Genomic DNA, 21085 nt, shown 5'->3' on the forward strand with positions numbered 1-21085 from the left:
GTTTCAAACAATTGGTCAGTAATAACTAAAAGTCTTCGTCAGGTGACGTAATAAAATCTGTGTACCACTGAAAGCATCTATTTCTTATAGCTGTTCAATGCTTGCTATGTAAAACTGGTGATATGCAAAGAGCTAAACGCATTTGCTTTGTTTTAAGGGAATATGTAGCGACAGAAGTGCAAGTCAGAAAAAACAAAAAACAAAACAAAAATATTTAAACAGTTTTATTTTGCGTATTACAAATTGCAATTAATCTCTGACAATCAGAGATTTTTGCATATTACAAATTAATCTCTGACAATCAGTGTATCTCTCTCCCTTTGTTTTTTTTAAACGTAAATCGAAGAAAATGTTTTTAACCATTTTTTTTTTTATTAGACAGGAGGAGGGTCAAATATTAACAGAACACCTTCACCGCCTTCCCATCCCCCCCCCTCTGTTAAGAGGACTTTTCTAATCACAATACTTCCACCCCCTCAAATAATAAAAATATAAAACAAGTTAAAACTATTTTTTTACCAAATAATTTCAAATAAAAAGATGAATGATGCCAGCAGTAAAAAATAATTCTTGATCTTTTGCTAAAGATGGTAAAATGAGAATTTCTTGAAACAATCCAATAAAAATGACAATATGAAATGCTTCAATATTTTTTTTTTGGGGAAAAAAAAAATTTGATATGTCGTCTGAGTCTTGCAGTAATGGAAGAAAGCTAAATGAGGGAGCAGGGGTGGGAAGATAGGGAGAGAGATCTGCTGAGAGGAAAGATTATTACTCGCAGTTCGGCTTACTTGCTTATATAATGCCATTGGTCAACTGAAAAAGAAGAAAAAATTTTATTAAAGCAATCTCTTTAATAATGCTGTCTTGGAGAGGCGGGGGAATATTTAGTATTACCTTCTTATATATCAAGTAAAGTTAGATGTCCTCCATTCCAGTTGCAGGAATAGTTTTTCTAACAAAAAGGTATTGATCAGAATTTAAAAAAAAAAAAAAAAAAAAAAAAAAAAAAAAAAAAAAAAAAAAACAGAAAATTCTTTGATGTACATATCTGTCACAGTCCAAAAATGTCATATTCCATAAATCACATAAATCTATCAAGTAGTTTAATTTTTAACGATTTTTTAGTAAATCATAGCCATTACAAGGTTGATTTTGATTTACATTTGGAGGAACCTCCGCTTTCCTTTCATTAAAAGATGCTGGAGGAGACATACCATCCTCGCTTAAAATTTTATTTTCTAAGTGAAAAAAAAAAAAAAAAAAAAGATCAATTTATGTGAATGTTGGAATATGACATTTTTGTACAATGACTAGCACAGTACGTACATCATAAAAATGCGTGTGTCATTTTAAATGGGTTGAATTTTGAACAAGATCAATAAAAATGTCTAGTGCATAATTTAAACCAATTATTGGTATGTGTTTTAAAAAGATTTTCAGTCTTCACCAATTTTTAATATTTAGCTATATTGAACATAGAGAGAGAGAGAGAGAGAGATAAAAATGGAGCAAACCAAGTCACACCCATCAAGGTTTCGTCTATTGTAAGACTTCTTACAATAAAGACAAAACATTGATGGGTTTGTTCCTTTATTATCTCTCGATCTCCGAATACTATTTCCATCATTCTCATAATATATCTCCAATATAATAAAATGACTGCAAAAATTCCCCTCTAGACCAAAGTATCATGGGTTTGCAACAACAGACACCACATATAAATTCAATACATCTAGGCTAACTAATAACCAATATCTTATGTAGCTTTCAAACACCATTTTAGACACATTCAGTCGTGATATTAAAAGGCTACATTGCATCCAGCAAGCAACACCAAACAAATTTGCATTTTTTTTTTAATATACGCAAGTTGTAAATCATTACAAGAGTTTCTATTCATTAACACTAAACATTTTAGCGTAACAGATGTGCGAGAAAAAGTTTTTCATTTATTTTGTAATACTATAGCTTTCTTTGCAGCAATTTAAAAAATGACGTTGGTAAAGAAAACTGCATCTTTATCAGAAAGAAAAGAAAGGAAGAAAAAAAAAAAACACTTCTTTTTTTTTTTAATTTAATTTATAAGTTTTTTTTTTTTTTTGTAAAATAAAAGATTTCCAAAACAAAAACTTACCATCACTTGGTAAACTGGCAGGCGGAGTAAGAGCAGGTTGCTGAAAACAGAATTTAGCGTTAGAGTTATTAATATAAAAATCTTTTGTCATACCATAAGATACTCTTACTTGCTTTGAAAATATATGTTAAAATCAGATTTGTTTTTAGATGAGGATTGATTATTTGTATTCTTTGGACTACTATTCTCATATAAATTGTTATTTTCACAACATTTCGGTTGATGTAACCTCAAGACCTTTATTTTGTCAAGCTCTGGAACCTGCACAGAATTTAATCAATGGGGGCAGCACGCTTCTACTCAGTCATCGCAAAGTAATTCATAGTAGTAATTTGAGCGTCACCTGCACTGAGGATTGAACCTTAAACCTCCAGAAAAGTGAAATTAGTAGGGCTGTGACAACAGCCTATTCTTTTCAGCGTTTTGACCCTTGAGTATATATCCGTTAATATCTTATGTTTTTATATAGACAGATGTGGTTCTCGGTTGATTAACTATGTCTAATTGCATCGGATATATAATGAAAAGAATATGCTGTTGTCACAGCCCTAGTAATTAGCAACTCAATTAAACTAAGTACTCTATCCACTACGCCACGAGTCCTCGCAGAAAAATTCTATTGCTAGTTGTATTCTTAGAGATTCCAGAGTTTGACAAGATACACTTGAAGGTTGGAGGTTACATCAACCAAAATGTAGTGTAGTATCTGTTCTTCAGATGCTGCACTTCAATTTCTTGTTCTCTTTCGGTGAAGGAGCAGTCTTTCACGACCGAGACAATTTTTTTTATTTTTGTACCTTTTCTCCACATTAAAAAAACGACCCTAGTGTCTGTCCCGTGGGGAGGAATTGTAAATAGGTACATCAAGCAAAACGCTGTGAAAATAACATGCAAGATAAGAACAGTAGCTCAAAGATTGTAAATAATATTATATAATAAATTCTCATTTCAAAAATCTAAACAATCATGTACTTAACTCTTTATGACCGGATGTAGATGATTAAAAAAATATTTGTTAATACAGGAGTGAAAAGAAATTGAAAACTTAGAATATGGAGTCATGAAAACATATATATATATATATATATATATATATATATGTGTGTGTGTGTGTGTGAGATTTACAGTGAGACCCTTTGAAATATAAAAAAGGTTAAAAAGCTGTCAAATAGAAAGTTATTTAAACTGACTCTAAAAATTCATAGCAAATTTTTCAGGCACTGAAATTTTGAGCTTTTTTTTTTTTTTTTTTTTTTTTTTTTTTTTTTACAAAGATTATAGCAAAATTAGGAAAATAAAATTGGTTTAATAACTAATTGATACCCTAATAATTAAATTTTGAAAATCCTATTTACAAATCTAAATAAAAATAGAAGTAAAAATACTCCCAGGCAACATCAAATAGCTACAGCTGGCTCACATTAAATGATTCCTCTGGAATAAATATCAAATTGAGATTATTATTTAATTTTATTTATTCATGTATTTTATATACATTATTTTTTTTTTTTTACTTATTTTATATACATAATTATTTTTTTTTTTACTTATTTCATTTATTTATTTTCTTGAGTTGTTTATTTTTCTTTCTTTTCAATACAAGCGTGTCTTAGCGAATGTAAGACGCAGCTGTTGAACTTTTGAATGCTACGTGAGACTGGACAGTTGATCGAGGCAGAAAACGCTGAAATCATTAAACGTCCAGTTTTGAGCCTATTGAACAGTTCAGTTAAATGCAATTCAGATAATGGGGTGGAGGTGGGGGCTCAAATCAGTGAGGGGGAGCCGATACGCGAAAAAAAATAAATAAATGAAAATAAATAACGTTAAGAGGTAGGCCTCAGAACACTGTGTATTCTCTTATGACGAACTGAAATTATCTGTATACCAGAATGGATTATTTCACAAGAAAAATGAAACATGATAAACGTTATATAAGTGTATAGAGAGCTAAATGACCTGAAATTATCTGTATACTCGAATGGATTACCCCACAAACAAATGAAGCTTGCATGGTCCCCTGTGAGTGCACAGTGAACTAGGCATAAAAAAAAAAAAAAGACTAAGTTCAGCCCCCCTCCCTTCCCCATTTGGCCCCAAAAGTCTCCAGGAGACGTACAATCCTGATGAAAATGAACAAACGGTGCAGTTTTAGGCCTTAACATATGTAAATTTGAGTTCTGCATCATGCAAAAAAAAAAAAAAAAAAAAAAAAAGAAATGACTAAGTCCATTACGTACCCCTCCCCCAGTTAGCCCCAAAAGTCCCTAAGGCCATAACATATTTAAATTTGAGTTCAGCACCACGCAAAACTGCTAAACAGACATACACAGAAAATTTTGGATAAATATGGCAAAATAGTCCCAAAAATGGAGTGTTTTATTAGTTTGTGAAATTTTTTTTTTTTTTTAAATCCAAGGCGTAGTTATTGAGAAAAGTGCGGACGGACGAACGGACAAGGATGAATTTACAGGTCCACCCTCCTTTTGTTGGGGGATTGAAAAAAAAAGAAAAAAAAAAAAAAAAAAAAAAGATAAACTTTATTATATACAAGTTTACAGGGAGAGGTAGGGCCCGAAATGGTGCAACATTATCTGGAGACTGGAATGAAAGCACCTGATAAACTTGATTATTAACATGTCTGCAAGCTAAGCTGTTTCTTCCAAACATCTTCTGTTGGTTGATCATTGCATTGAAAGTTTCTGCTACTCCTTGGTAGCAGATATTCTATTCTTTAAGTTCACAGATTTCTAATATTGAAGAGAACACGGGTTACCAATGGCACAAAAACTTCAGAAATGATAAAAACGTACATTTTCAACAATGGTCTTCGCTTCTTCTAATGCAAACTTGTATGGACTGCCACCAACTGTCGTATTTTCACTGTAAGAAAAGAAAAGAAAAGATTGTTTTGCTTCTATATTATAACAAAAATTGAATTTCAAGTAAAACAGATGGTACGTACGTAATTGTCATGTCGCAAATAGTAACATATCCAAAAATTATGAAATACGATAAGGGTAGAAAAATAATTATTTATGAAAAAAAGACATTTGTAAAATCTTGCAATTTGGTTTTAACAATTTGAATTGGAGAGTTAATAAGGGAGGTAATTAAGCTTTCAATTTCACACAAATCCAGTTATTTTTTTTATAAATTTTTTTTTTTTTTTAATTCAAACATTTGAAAGTCGGTCAGAACAAAATATACCACAAATTCAAGGAAAAGAAAATCAATATGGAAAGGACTCCAATAATTGTTAATTCTCTTCAAACAACAAAAAAATATTGTGAAAATAAAAGTTATATATAATGTAACTTAATATATTTATTTTTAAATTTGCATTAACGCTTTCAATAATTGAGAATTAAAAAATTTTTTTTTAATTACACAGCTAAAGTACTTTACACCCACTGGCAAATATACTCTGTGAACCAAGTGCAAAGAGATACAAATCATTACACATAATAGGCTGGTTCAAATCTTAAGACCTCTTGACAATTAGAAACATTCCTATGATAAAAAGTGTGAAAGCAAAGATTAAACAACTCATGCTACAGGTTTTTGAAGCTTCCATTAAGAATTCTTTAATTATAAAAAATTTGATAACATCTAAATATTAATTTACTTGTCCGTACATCCAGTGTCACAAAAAACATTACGAACATCAATTAGAAACGAATTAGCTCCCTTTATAGTCACTATCAGTTAAAAATCATTAAAACTATTTCCTCTTCAAAAATAAAAAAAAATAAAAATGGCTATATTTATGGTTTCAAATTTACTATTTTATTTCATAATTAAAAAATAAGTCATGTTGAGAGGAAACTAAGTTTTTTATTATAGATTCTTTAAAAATTTTTTTTAAATGTGCAAGTGCATTGACATCTGTTCCTTTATAATTTATGTTAAAAAAAATATGCAGAAAAAAGTTGTGATTTTTTCATTAAAAAAAAAAAAAAAAAAAAAAAAGTAAATTTTTTTTCAAATCAATTCTTTTTAGGTTAAAAAGAATTTGCTGAAGAATTGTTTTAGAGTTGTTATTTGTTTTATTTTATTTCTTATTTATTTTTTATAATGTTTTAGAAGTTTTTGACTGCCATGGAATTTCCACAGGTTCTGCTAGTTTTTATGAATATGGTACAATTAAAACATTGTCAAATAAGGTATAAAAAATAAAAATAAAATTAAATAGAAAAATGGATTCTCAAAATTCAATCAGAAATACAGGTTACAACAAAACTTATTGGTTTTCAGAAGATTCAACGATTCTGAAAATGGTCAAGAATCCCTTTAAGAACCAGATTTAAATTTGGTAATATATGTATACTAGTCATTAAATACAGACAAAAAATATAACCCGTTCACTTAGAAGGAGTGCTTAATGACAAATTGATGGTTGAATATGATTAATTTGTGATCATTTTACATTAAATAATAATTCTTATGGCATTCCGGCATATTTCTTGAGACATTTAATTCTTGCATTACTTCCCCTGTTTTCTAGACGGTGATAGCTGATTTGGCGTCCCCCGATGAAACATCTTCCAACAAATATTATGTATTATAATATATTATTTTTTACTAGCGGGGGTACCCGGCGTTGCCCGAGTGTTTGTTTCCGGGACGGGGGGGGGGGGGAAGAGGAGTTTTAAAAAATGTTATGGTAGGTAAGTAGGAAGGATCAAACCCAGAGTCATGAGTAAAAGTAGGAAAATAAAGTGTGAAAAAAAAAAAAAAAAAAAAAAAAAAAACGACTACGGTAGGTCGGCGCGAACGTGAAAATATAATGTGAATTGTCCAGCACGCTAACCACTACGCCACAGAGCACTGCAGCTTAGTTTAGTGATTTTAAATAACTTCACATGAAAGAACTACGAAGCCAAACCGGTGTTCTCTTCTCAACTGTTCCTTGTGAACGATCCCCAAACGGTGTTAAGTGGTGACAGGGGGAGGAGGAATTTATTAGAGAGAAAATATTTTACCACTTCCATTGATCTTAACCGATTTTGGCCGTGACTTCTCAGCAGAAAAAGTATAGAAATCTAAGATTATCGAGGAATTTGAGAAATAATAAGCCTATAACACACCTCAGATATTGTTCTGCCGTTTGTGCATATTATATTTGCCTGAAATATCTTGATTTTTAATCCTATTAATGTCAAAATCAGACGGGAAAAAATGGGTTCATTTTATTTATATAGAGATTATTAATATTTTATATGAAAATAAGTGACATGTGAACAATTTTTACTTTTATTTAATAAACGTATATTTATTTCTTTTAACTTAACTTTCTTGTTTATGTGAAACATTAAAAGTAAAACTTTTTTTACAGAAAAGTATCATTCTTATGTCAAACTACTAATAATACAAATACTATTAATAATAATAAGCATAAGGCACTTGTACAGTTTAATGAAGACATTAAAAAATGAAAATATTGAAAAAAAAAAAAAAAGATTATATTGTACGTATCCGTTTTGGACTGAAGACCCCCCCCCCCCACACACACACACACTTTGATAGAGTAGTTTTTTTTTTCAGTGAAAAAATACGTTTTTATGACAGCACGTTAAAGGCGGACATCTTGGAATTTTTAGAACACGCCACGGGGAGATAACTCAATTTAAAGCGCCAAAACTCCCTCCCATCTTTAATGCTAGCTTTCCTTCCTAAAAATCGAACCTTTTTCTCGGTATCATAACAAATTGTTTTTCGCTGTAAAAAACTACTTGAGGAAATTAAGTGAAATTTTTTTGGAGAGAACTTAATTCCATAACGGATATGTACAATTTAAACTTTTTTAAAAATATTTTTATTTTTTTAATGTCTTCATCAAGCATAATAATAATTTGTCTAAAAATGTGATGAATTTCTTCAGTTAAAATATGTTTGGAAGATGCTTCATCGGGGACACCAAGTTGTCTATCACTGTCTAGAAAACAGGGGAAGTAATGCAACCATGAAATATCTCAAGAAATATGCCAGAATGCCATTCTAATTAATCTCCATGCATCAAACGGATACCATAATACTTAGTTTGTTGCACTCTATAAACATAATCCGTACAAAATTTCAGCCAGATTAGCCCAGTAGTTCTCGAAAAAAGTGGAATGGGCAGATAGGCAGACTAAGAGAAATATAATATTAACATTCTTAGAAAATTTAAAGTTCAGTGGTCAGATGAACTAAAAAGCTGACAGACAATTTCATTTATAAATGCGATCTCTTTAACAATGAAAAATTAGAAAAAAAAAAATTGTCAGTTATTTCATGTAGAAATGTAGTTTTGTTTGAAGCGGGGGTGATCAGGTAAAAATGTTTCGCTAATCAAACATGTGCGAACGATCATTTTGTTCTTTGTTTTTTTTTTTGAAAGATAAATTTACGTCATAACATCTGTATTGGCAGGGTCCGATCGATAACTTGTTTACTTTTTTTTTTTTTTTTTTTTTTTTTTTTTTAAATTCAATTTTCACCCCAAACAAGGCACAGTGCCACTTTGAAGTAGAGGGGTTACTATTGGGGACATTAGTTGCAGGGATGTTATGAAAGGAGAGGAGTAGCAAGATGTCTGTTCACATTACACTTGAACTTCTGCATGTCAGTACAGTTGGGAAAGCAGAATCCCAGAAGGGAGTTCCAAAGTTTAGCAGTTCTAGGGAAGAAACTATTGGAGTAGAAGGCTTTCTTACACCTAGGAATCTCTGTGAAGGGGTGGGATTTAGCTGCTTGTTAGGTTTGTCGGAGGTAGTCACGTTGAGAGGGTACAAGTGCTTGTAGTTCATCAGAGCATTCACCATTGAAGTACTTGTAGAACACGCAGAGGGGTGCAACATTTTGTCGATGGGACAGAGGCTGAAGCCTAGATGACAGTTCAGGACCTATCAGGTTGACGACTCTTTTGAACCCTGTCAAGGAGTGAGAGACAAGCAGCAGATGCACCAGCCCAAATGTGGCAACAGTACTCCATACATAGGCGAACGGTGGCCTTATGGAGGTACAGGATACTTTCAGATGCAAGTAGTTTTCTAGCACGGTAGAGAGAGCCCACCTTCTTCCCTTTACTTATGAACTCAACTGTTGCAAATTTGTGTCCACCATGCGACATATTTTGGGCTTTATTTTATTTTTTTTTTTTGCATACAAAATTTTGCTTTTGCTTCTGGCACTCCAGTTTTTTTGTTTTTTTAACTGTATTTTACGACACCCCTCCCCAGTTTATTTATGATGAGTAAGGAATGAAGATAAATATACTTACCAACTGATTCCTGCTGCATCGATAGTTTTGTTCATTAAACCCTCCCACTGTTTGTGAGTTTCTTCGATGACTTTTAGAGCATAGGCCTAAAACGAAAAAAAAAAAAAAAAAAGGATACAATGTTAGAAAATATTTGGTTTAATGAACAATAAAATAAAAATAAATATAAACAAGTTATGTCCTATGAGGTAAGAAAATAAAAAAAAAAAAAAACTTTTTCCTAATTGATTTCTTTGTGGGCAGGTTTTCAAATATTAATTTCTTTTGGATACTCCCATCATTATCATCCTCGGTTTAATATCATATTTAGATAATGGCATGTGTTAGACAGCTTTGAAAAATTGACTTCCAAAGTAATCTATTTCTAGCCAGATCTTTATTTATCCATCTTTCTAAAAGAAAAAAAAAAAATCCATCATTACTACTTCCTCCCATGTTTTAAACCTGCAACCTAAGCTATTCTGCATATACAGGGTTCGTACAGATTTTCAACATTCATTTTAAGGACTTTTCAAAGCTTTCAAAGTTTTTCAAGGCCTTCTCCAGACAAAATTCAACTTTTCCAAATAAATCTGAGGTAATCCACAGCGATTCGAAAAAGTGGTCAATCAAATATATAACAAATAAATGTTACCAAAGCCAATAAAACTTACTTTACAATCTACCTGCATCAGTTTTTAGTGTGTGTGTGTTTTTAAGTAGTTTTGAATGCTTCTTATTTCAAATCTCAAATATTAACTCTTTATGACTGTCTTTTTAATTTGCCCGACTTTGAAACGTTAAATATTTGACATTTTCGGATCGGCGCGTGTTACTTTCATTTTTCGGTATAAAAGCAAAACTCAATTTGAATCTCTGGTTCACAGCCAGTGGTCTCCTGAAAGTGATGTAACGTTTGGTCAATGTCGGCTTATCTTTATATCAGACGGTTGCTTTCATTTCGGGAAGAGACACTCCCCTAATAAACAGGGAGCTGGTTTTCCCCAAAGTTAGGTAAAAACAAACAAACGGGGGTTTATTGGCCTCAATAAAAATTGTCCCGCAGAAAATGTTAACTGCTGAATATCTATTGCTTACGTAGTCTAGACGCTCGCACAAAATATTAACGCTATGACTTTTCCTTGACGTCATTTAGTGCGAGCACCTGTCAATTCTCTTCTTAAATAAATTCAAACGTCTTTCAGTAACTCATTCTGGCTGGCTGAGCGGTTAACGTGTCATGTTTTTTTTCCAACTTCACCTCAGGGTTTTGGGTTCAATCCTACCTACTTACCAAACTTTTTTTAATGCTATATGAAAAAAAAAAAAAAAACATTTAGAGTGTTTTTCACCTTGTTTTTAGCTTCTCCATTGAAGGCAAACTGGTTTTCCGGTTTTCCATCTGGAACTTTATAATATCGGAACCACTCATACGTGGCCTGAAATCAAAATTCAAACAATTTATTAAACGAGATTTGTCATTCAAAAGAAAAAATATGGTTCGGATAATACAGGGGTTAGCAGCATCAGGGTTTCCCCCCCCCCCCCAGATTCTTCAGTCTATTTTGACAGGTAAAATCTTAATTAAAATCTACAAGAATTTGGAAAGTACAAAATATGGTGCAACTTCCAAAAATTACAAAAAGGTCCAGTAGAAGATGTGCTAGAGCTAATTTTTGGAAAAAAAAGTGTGCAGTAGATAGAGAAAAAGCAAGATGGCCGACCTGAAAGATAGTGCCATTGAATACTGTGCAAAGAAATTTAAATAGAATGCAGTTATTTCCCTGTTTTTGATCTTCTAAAGGGCTAATTTACAGTTAAAAATCGTTGATTATCTGTTAAAAAACAGATTTATTCTTTTTATCATCATCATCGCTGTTATATCCAACAATGTGAAATCTCTTGAACTCAAAAGGACCATCCAGAAGACTGATCCGCAACAAGCAAGACAACCCGACGTCTGGTCCACAGTCGTTGTCACAAAGTACATAATGTTTTTCTCTGAAATGCATTTTTTCTTTCTAAGACACACTATTGTAAAGTTGCACCCAAAATATCTGATAAAATTTCAGAGAGACACAAATTGGAGTATAAATACGAAAACTAAGAGTACAAAGAAAAGTAATTTGACTAATGAAAACAAATTTCATGAAAATAGAAATTAAATTCTTAAATTTAACTACTTTACAAGGAATTTAATAGAAAAATACTTAAAATGAGATTTTTATTACAAAAAAAAAATCTCCCCTTCTAACTTAAACTTTATTGCTTAAAGACAGAAAGAGAAAAAATTGTTAATTCCACCACAATTAGACTTTTTTTTCATTTTGTCTGATTATTTCCATTTATTATTTTAATAGTGGATGCTCTGACGAACTACAAGCCATTGTACCCCCCCCCCCAGCAAACTCAACAAGCAGCAAAGTCCCAAACCTACACAGAAGAGATCCAGAGATGTAAGAAAACCTACTTTAATAGCTTTTTTCCCCAAAACTGTTAGACTTTGGAATTTCTTACCAATGTTCCTGCTTCCAACTGTACTGGCATGCAGAAGTTCAAGTGTAATAATGTGAACAGACATCTTGCTGCTCAACTCCCTACATAGTATCCCTGCAACTTATGTCCCTGATAGTTACCTCCTACAGAAAAGTGGGACTGTGCCTTGTTTGGGGTGAAAATGTAATTATAAAAAAAAAAAAAAAAAATGTAAAGGAAAGTTGTGTATATTCAACTAAAAGTCAAAACTAATAAAACAAACACCCACAAAGTTGGTATATTCTTGAATGTCAATAGAAAAAATTATTCATCCAGGAGGTTAGTTTTTTTTCAGACATTCTTAACTTTATTATGTATAAAGGTGTGAAGAAAATGCTTGTGCCCTAAGAAACAAAACTCAGAAAATTACTATTTTTATTTATTACTAGCAGGCCATCTGGTGTTGCCTATGGACTATTATCTTCATCTTTTCTTAGTTGTTTCATGACGTTTCGACCAACTATTCCTCAGGCCTTTGAAACAACTAAGAAAAGATAATAGTCTGCAATAAATAAATTAAAAAATACTCATCTCAATAATGAATTCCAATTAAATAATATATAGTTAACTTCTTGTAAGTAAAAAGAAAAAAAATACTCTACCTGAAATCGAAACCACAACATGGAATCAAGTACGATAACCATTAGGCCAGATTGACACAATTTTGTAAAAGGGTTTTCAAACCTACTTGTTCTTAACATAAAAAGCTGTCATGTGGACAATTCGTGCATGCGGTTGTGAAACAGTTGACAAACAGATAAAAATCCAATGACCTGCTAACTCCGAATTTTATTTATTGTATTTCTCTTCAAAAATAGGAGGTGATAAACTTTGAAAGGGTAGTTTTAACAGTGCTCTGGATGTCATTTTTTATCCCCCCCCCCCACTTTATATGGGCAGAGGAGGAAGAGGGGAAAAAAATGGAGAGGTGAAGAGAGATAGATAAATAGAGAGATATAGAGAATGTTTAATGAAAATAACCTCATTTATTTTGGTTTTAGTGATTCCTAAACAATGCTGGGTAACCCTGCTAAAAGAATTCTACATCATGTAATAAAAGAAAGAAAGAAAAAAAAAGTCTACATACCTTCAAAAATCCAGGCATGTGTTTCTCGATATCTTCAACATCTAAAAAAAAAAAAAAAAAAAAAATCCAATTTCAATCAATATCAAGTATTTATTCACACTTGCGAAAATTTGATTACAATATTTATTGATCCATCAAACGTTCAAAGACTTAAAGAAAAATGATAAAAAAATTTATTCAATTTTATTTTTATCTACTTTTCTTATTTCTTTAATTGCTCTAATATATTGAGCTTTTTATTATCTTGATAGGTTCCAATTGTAAAATAATATATACAAGACATTGATAACTCACCATTTGACACCAGAAGAGATTGACTTATTGCTTACAATTGTTGTTACAAATAGACAATGAAGTTTAAAAAAAAAAAAAAAAAAAAAAAAACCCTCTTAACATGGAATTTGGTTTTAAAAATGCTTTCATATATATATATATATGACACTATTTGTGTCATGAATGCATGCAGCGAGGTGCATATTGCGGTGAGAAGGGGTGTTTGACCGGACGGGATGGGGTGAAAGAGCGCAGAGAAATGCAAAATCTTAGCTAGGAAAATAGGACCAATCGCCGATATGTCATTATGAGCTTGTTAAAGGCAAAGCAGATGGTCTTGCTTGTCAAATAGAGGAAGAGAGGGCAGAAGAGGGGGGTGTTGATGTCTGATTGGGACAAAACAGAAATGTCTATGGGGTTTTGTCAGAAAGAGAAAAAAACAAATAATTGTTGTTTTTATCTCATTGTCGTTATATATCTGTTAACATGAAAGGTTGTTTTTAAAACCTCTGTTGAGAGGTAATGAAGAGATCCAGAGATCCTTAGCTGATTAAGGCTGACAACTTAGAATGGGGGGGGGGGTCAAGGTTAAAGGTCGCCACCAAGCATTGTTCGACCTGGAATGACTAATCACTCCTAATTTGATAAGTAAAAACCTCAGTAAAAAGAAAGAAAAGAGAAAGGGAGTACAAATTAATAGGATAAAAGAAGAGAGGTGTTGAGTGGACAAGACAAAGGGTAAGCTCTAAGAGGAAGAAAGAAGGGGTGTTTGTAACCACTCTCTGAAGGAGAGGTGGGGAAAAGGGGTTGGATTTAGAAAAAGGAATTCTAAAGAGAGTAGAGTCATAGCCAGCAAACTGAACAGCTGGGCTGGTCAAGCGCTCCCCGATCAGGGAGCCCTCAGGGCCTGATGTTAACTAGCCTGTGTTAATGGGAAATCTGTGACTTTACTGGTCTGGTCTTACATCGTTTCACTGCTATAGTCAGTCACCTCAATTTAGACAGTGGCTGTTATGAAGTAATGAAATTAATAGTTTGTTATTGCTATAAACCGGAGTTCTGTTCGTTTGTGATGAGGACTCTTCATTTTGCAGCAAGCAGAGTGATTGATGTACCCGGAGACTACCTACACAGAGTAAGAGACGATTCGATCAAGAGGCAAAGCGCCCCACCATGAAAACACAGTGGGTGAAGACGATCTACAGGCCAACTTGTGACGGGACAATGTACGATTGAAGAACACCTGTCATATCAGGTGGAATCCGACAAGGTTAAGGATACTCGGTGTGGTTGGTGCAGTATCGTGTCTGCGTTTTTTATATATATATAGCACTTTCAGTTGAATTAAAAAGTCGATCAGTTTAGCTCGCATGCACAGATCATCATAATTAGATCCCTGACTGACGTTAAAAACATTTAATGAAATAAATATTTAAAATTCAACAGCATTTCTTGCGGTTAACGATAGCCGATTGGATATGGTTCTTGCTAATGAAGCCAGAGATGGCTTCTGTCGCCGGGGTCAAATCTATATGCACTGAAGATTCCCGAAAGGAGGAAACACTAATGTCTGAAGGTATTTAATAATTATTATAGTATATATATATTACACACACACACACACACACACACACACACACAGCATTGCCAGGCAAAAAAAACTTTGCCGGTTTGAGGGTTTAGTCATATACTACTTAATACCCACCAAATATCCTAAGTTGTTATCTTCCTAATAGTTGACCATATTTAGAATTTTTGAAAACAAAACAGTCATCTCCATCTATGAATTGTAGGAGGAAATATGGGGAGTTGATGGCCTTCGTTGCATAGGGTAGAATTTGCTGCAAAGTCTTGGCAAATAGTTTGGCCTTTTCGGATGCTGACGAGATGATCTCTGGTCCATTGATAATGGTTGGGATAGAACGCACGCTTCTGTTCAGGATCCTATTTGCTATTTGCCAGAACTGGTGGGAACCAAGTTGCTGCTCAGCTACTTTGGATTTAACGGATTGAGCATATAGCTCTCTTGCAGTTTTTATTAACTCTTATAAATTGAACTTTTTGACGTAATAAAAAACGTAGTGCATTTTGGGTCAAGAAATCAGTATCTTCAGACAACCTGATCTGGTAGGACTAGGTAAATATATATTTTAAACACACGAATGGTGAAGAGGACACAAATCATAGATAATGACAAATTATGCATTTAAAATTCACCATATTTACAATTGAAGTTGACCTACAAGAAAATCTCATCGTTTCTATTCAATCTTGGGGGTGGGGGGGTCAGTGGATTATTCTTTTATGAGAGTGTAAGTAAATGGACACTTACCATTAATTACATTGGCCAAAGGATCATTCACATCAATTGCCAGAACTTTCCAGTCAGTTTCTCCTAGAAAATAAAAAAACAAAAAGAACAGGGTTAACTGCGAAGTAGAGGATGTTAACATCACATGCAAATTCATAGTAAGGGCTAAAAAGTAACTTTTTATTCTACTATCTACAATCCATAAAAATATGTCCAATAGTTTTACTTCCTATTGAATTCCAGGTTTATTATAGCTTCTTTATATCTTCATAGATATAAAGAAAATTTGATCCCTTCAATTCCTTTTAATAACAAAAAGGTATAGAAAACAAATTAAAAAAAAAAAAACTAGGCTCAATGTTCACAGGGAACAGGATGTGGAACAAATACATCAAGGACATTGCCGCAGCTGCTGCAAGGAAGGTGGGCTCTCTCCCTCTCTACCGTGCTAGAAAGTTACTTAGGCCTGAAAGTATCCTGTACCTCTACAAGGTACCATTCGCCCCTGGTATGCAGTATTATTACCATATTTGGGCTGGTGCATCTGCTACTAGTTTTTCACTCCTGGACAGGGTTCCAAAGATAGTTGTCAACCTAATAGGTCCCGAACTGTTAGCTAGGCTTCAGCCTCTCTCCCATAGACGAAATGTTGCATTCCGCTGCCTGTTTTACAAGTATTTTAATGGTAAATGCTGACGAACTACAAGCCCTTATACCCCCCCCCCCTCGACGTAAATACTCCCACAAGCAGTAGATGCCAGAAAGCCTTTTACTCTAATAGTTTCCTCCCTAGAACTGTTAGACTATGGAATTCCCTCCCGGGTTCTTGCTTCCAACCGTTATGACATGCAGAAATTCAAGTGTAATGTAAACAGTCATCTCGCTAAACTCCCTACACAGGATCCCTGCAATTATGTCCCAAATAGTAGCCCTCTACATCAAAGTGGCACTGTGCATTATTTGGGGTGAAAATGGAATATGAAAAAAAAATAATAAAATAAAAAAAAATAAAAAATAAAATAAAAAATAAAATAAAATAAAAAATAAAAAAAAAAAAATAAAAAATAAAATAAAAAAAAAAAATAAATAAAAAAAAAAATAAATAAATAAATAAAAAAAAAAATCAATAAATAAAATAAAAAAAAAAATAAAAAAAAAAAAAATAAATAAAAAAAATAAAATAAAATAAAAAAAAAATAAAATAAATAAAAAAAAAAAAAAATAAAATAAAATAAAAAAAAAAAATAAATAAAAAAAAATAAAATAAAAAAAAAAAAAATTAAAAAAAAAAAAAAAAAAATAAGGGGGTGGGGGTAGAAACTTAAATAAAAAAAAATTTTCAATCAATTTCATACACAAGAACTTAAGTTTGCCCAGCTGGGAAAACTTGAGTTCTTGTACTGGAAAAATATCCAGTAAATAAAACGTTTAGTAAATTGTTATTTTTGGGAATTTCCATACACCAAACATGAATATAAATATCACTAAAACATCCGCTGGGTCATAAGCTTCATTTTGGTACCTTACTTGCCTGGGTGGATTGCCGGTAGGCTGAGATAAACCGCGTCACACACACAGAGTAAATCGAACTTAATACCGGAAAAATATCCAGTAAATAAAACGTTTAGCAAATCGTTATTTTTTTGCATTTCTATACACCAAACATGGATATAAATATCACTAAAACATCCGCTGGGTCATAAGCTTCATTTTGGTACCTTACTTGCCTGGGTGGATTGCCTGTAGGTTGAGATAAACCGTGTCACACACACACACACACACACTAGGAAAATTTATAAGATTTTTTTTAAGTTGTGTCTTGTGTTGTTTTCTGAGATTACTTCAGACACACACACAATTTTATACATATATTAGCAAGTTGACTCGGTCAAAGATGAGTACAAGTGAAATTAACATAAAGGAGTTTCATGAAGAAAGTCACTTTGTGTAGCTATGGCCAACATGTAATCCACATCTGGTGCAGAAAAGATGTGTTAAATGAAGAGGGGGGGGGATGACGACTGATCAATAGGGACAAACAACAATCAATCATTTTTATGTCCATAAAATAAAACATAAGTAAAAATAAATTATAAAAAAAACAAGAAGAAAATATATATATATAAATACAAAATTATAGAACAAATAAAAATAAATTTTCAGCAACTTTTTTTTACATTTCTAATAACAAATCGAATATATTTTTGGCAAACAGTTTAAGAGGCCACAGTGAATATCATTCCACACATTCAAGTGAAAAATCATAATTCCTCGTCTAAACATGGTGCACCCGATCGTCCTGTTGGACTTCAACCTGATTAAAGTAGCTTCTTAGGGAGTCGAGGAGTCCTATCACAATTTATTATTATTATTTTTTTTTTTTTTTTGCAATAAAATTTTTCCAAGATATCCACTTTAACTTTTATACAGGAAGTAAAAAAAAAATTTTTTTTTTTTAACATTTTATTAGAAAGGATTGGGACAGGCTTACTAACCTGTTTTTTCTTTGTCCCACTTTGTATTATATTTCAATGAAATAACACACATACAAATTTATAAACAAACCTACTAAATTCTAAGAAAGGTGGCCTATAGCGTAAATGTGATATTCTGATAATTGCTAATGTGTCTAATTCATACACTTTTGAGGATGATATGCCAAATTTGTAGTGATAGGAGGATTCCACCCCTGCACCCCCAATCTGTTATAATTACCGATTTTTTGAAAACTACTATGTATTTTATTTTTTTTAATTAATTTTTAAATTACCATAAAAACTCTAATATATGCATGTATTTTTACAAATGTAAACAAAAATAGATTTTTGGAACAGGATGATTTATAAAATTTAGTTTTACTGGTAGTTTAAAATTAATAAATGTTTATCATTAGCCCCAAAAACAGAAAATTAAACTTTAAAAACAGGCACAAATCTTTCCGATACTGATACAAAAAAAAAAAAAAAAAAAATTTTTTTAAGTAAGTCAAAGTGTAGTATCTGTTAACAATTCTTCTCCCCCCAATCCAATGGGTCCCTTTTGGGAGTTCTATCCCCCTCCCCATTAACAAATGCCATTGTGGGAAGTCAAGTAAATAGAAACAAATACGAATTTGTAAACCACCCCATAAAAACAAAATAAAAATTTAAATCATAGTACAAATGCAGTTTTAGGCATAATTAAGCACAAGCTGTTGATAGTTGCCTTGAAACAGGTGTGGAATTGTAAATAACCCCACCCCAACACAATTCTATTGTAAGGTTTTTTTATTTTTTAAAAATTCATTTTCACCGCTAAACAAGACATTGCCACTTGGACATAAGGGGCTATATGGGATAAGGGTATTCTGTAAGCTGCTGTAAGATGCTGAAGAAAAACTACCAGACGATTAATTCAAAACGCAGTATTCCATTCATTTTCCCCATGTTAAGAATGAGTTTCAATTTAGAAAGTCATTTTTAGCATGGCAAAAGTAGGGAAATTTCATATTGACAGCTCGTGCGTTGAAAGTCATTTCTGGTAAAAAAAAATAAAAAAAATCGTAATTTAATGAATTTTACACTCATTAAAACTTGTCTCTGGACACATAAAAATTTGTAGGTTTTTGTTCAGAAAAAATTTGCAAGTCTATTGAAAAAAAAAAAAAAAAGTCTAATTTTATAAAATCAATCAACTTCAGCCTCTATCCCATCACTGCAACAATGTTGTATTCCTGTTCTTGTTACTTCAACGGAATGTGTTCTGACGAAACTTGCTGCATTGTGCCCCCCCATTAACATAAACAACCCTGTTCAACGAATCAACAAAATCCCACCCCTTCACCGCAAAGGTTTTCAGTTGCCAGAAAGGTTCTAGCCTTTGGAATTTCCATTCCTGCTCCTTATTTCCTTCTGACTGTACCAACACAAATTCAAATGTAATGTGTTGGAATGCCACTACAAATCTGGCTCCTAATTTATAATAACTTCTTACGTCTCCGTAGCGATGTGCCTTGTTTAGGATAAACAGAAAAAAGTGACATAGGTTCCAAGAGTTTTGACAGATAGACCAAAAGATAGTCAGCGGTTATATCGGTGAAAACATGAAAAGTACAAAGATGAGAAGAGTAATTTGAATAATATAACAATATCAGTATTAGATGAGACGGCATTAAGTGAAGAAAGCAAAGTGGAGTTACCTTCGTCGATAAGGCACATGACACCAAGCGCCTTAACTTGGACAACTGCTCCTCTTTGATGAATCTGAAAAAAAAAATAAAAATAAAAATAAAATTTTTTTAAAATAATTTAAAATGTTCTTGTCCAGAATCTCCCCTATATTAAAAAACAAAGAAAAATGCGTATGTATGTATGTATGTATGCATGTCGGAACAAAAATGCCATATTTAAAAAATTATGTAAATTGATCAAGTAGTTTTTTTATAAAAATTTAAATTTATTCATATGGAATAACCGTCTCATGCTATTTTGAAAAAATAAATAAAAAAATAAAAAACAAGGGTGTTTATTCAACAATACTCCAAAACTTGCAAGATTAATGTTGTTGCCCCCCCGCCATCATCTTTTAAAATTGAATGTTGGTCAAAGGAGAAAAGGAATGTGAAGATAGAATCAAGACTTTACTGGTGAATTAAAAAAAAAAGGAAAAAAAAAAAGGAAAAAAAAAAAAAAAAAGAAAAAAAAAAAAAGAGTTATTAGTATCCAGTAATTTGATTAAATTTAATGCTTTTTTTTCCACTTTGGTGTAGGGGGCTACTATCAGGGGCAATAACTACTGCGGTACTATGTAGGGATTTGGGCAGCAAGATGTCGGTTCACGTTACACTTGAACTTCTGAACGTCAGTACTGTTGGGGAAGCAGGGACCTGGAATGGAATTCCAGAGTCTAGCGGTTCTGGGGAAGAAACTATTGGAGTAAAAAGATCTTTTACATCTAGGGATCTCTACAGTGTGGGGGTGGGATTTAGCAGCCTGTCGGGTGATTGCAGTTCGTCAGAGCATTCACCACTAAAATACTTGTAGAAAAGGCTTACGAATTCCATTAAAAAAGATTTTTAACATAGGAAAAATTTGGGACAAGAACCAAAATATTTCAAGAAAATCAAGTCAAGTGAACAAAAATCTATTTATTCAAACATTTGTTTTTTTTTTTTTGTTATTTTTTTTTTTTTGGACTACCAAGTAATTTTTTCCTCACAGGAACCAACTTGTTATTTAACTTGAACAAGTTTTTGCCTAAATGTCTATTTCTGCTTTCCATCCACTAAAAAGAAGTAATTGGTACTTTTTTCTTTTCACTAATGCCAATTCCCTTATGTTAACCAATTCCTTGAGTTGTGTGCATGTCCAGAGAGAGGAATGAACGAGGGGGGGAGGGTAAGTTTAAAGGAGAAAGCAAAGTTTTAATTGAAACTTTAAACTATGCAGTGTAGACCAACTAGTCTTACAAATAAAGAAAGATCAATTTTATGGCATATTTTAGTTTTATGAGTGATAGCAT

General features: G+C 32.4%; 1 protein-coding gene across 1 annotated transcript in view; it reads right to left on the minus strand.

The window, feature by feature from the left end:
- Positions 1-209: 209 nt before the first annotated feature.
- LOC145259801 (uncharacterized) overlaps positions 210-21085 on the minus strand; it is a 75255-nt gene continuing 54379 nt past the window's right edge. Inside the window, exons 5-12 of the mRNA XM_080117587.1 lie at positions 19764-19827; positions 15608-15670; positions 13003-13043; positions 10733-10819; positions 9402-9487; positions 4951-5020; positions 2138-2177; positions 210-816 (exon numbers count right to left, since the gene is read on the minus strand). Coding sequence (XP_079973713.1) covers positions 788-816; positions 2138-2177; positions 4951-5020; positions 9402-9487; positions 10733-10819; positions 13003-13043; positions 15608-15670; positions 19764-19827 — 480 coding nt within the window. The 3' untranslated portion in view covers positions 210-787. The remainder of the gene's footprint in view (positions 817-2137; positions 2178-4950; positions 5021-9401; positions 9488-10732; positions 10820-13002; positions 13044-15607; positions 15671-19763; positions 19828-21085) is intronic.

This window comes from Euprymna scolopes, chromosome 35 (assembly GCF_053919585.1).
Source record: "Euprymna scolopes isolate OS-2025 chromosome 35, ASM5391958v1, whole genome shotgun sequence".
Lineage (NCBI taxonomy): Eukaryota > Metazoa > Mollusca > Cephalopoda > Sepiida > Sepiolidae > Euprymna > Euprymna scolopes.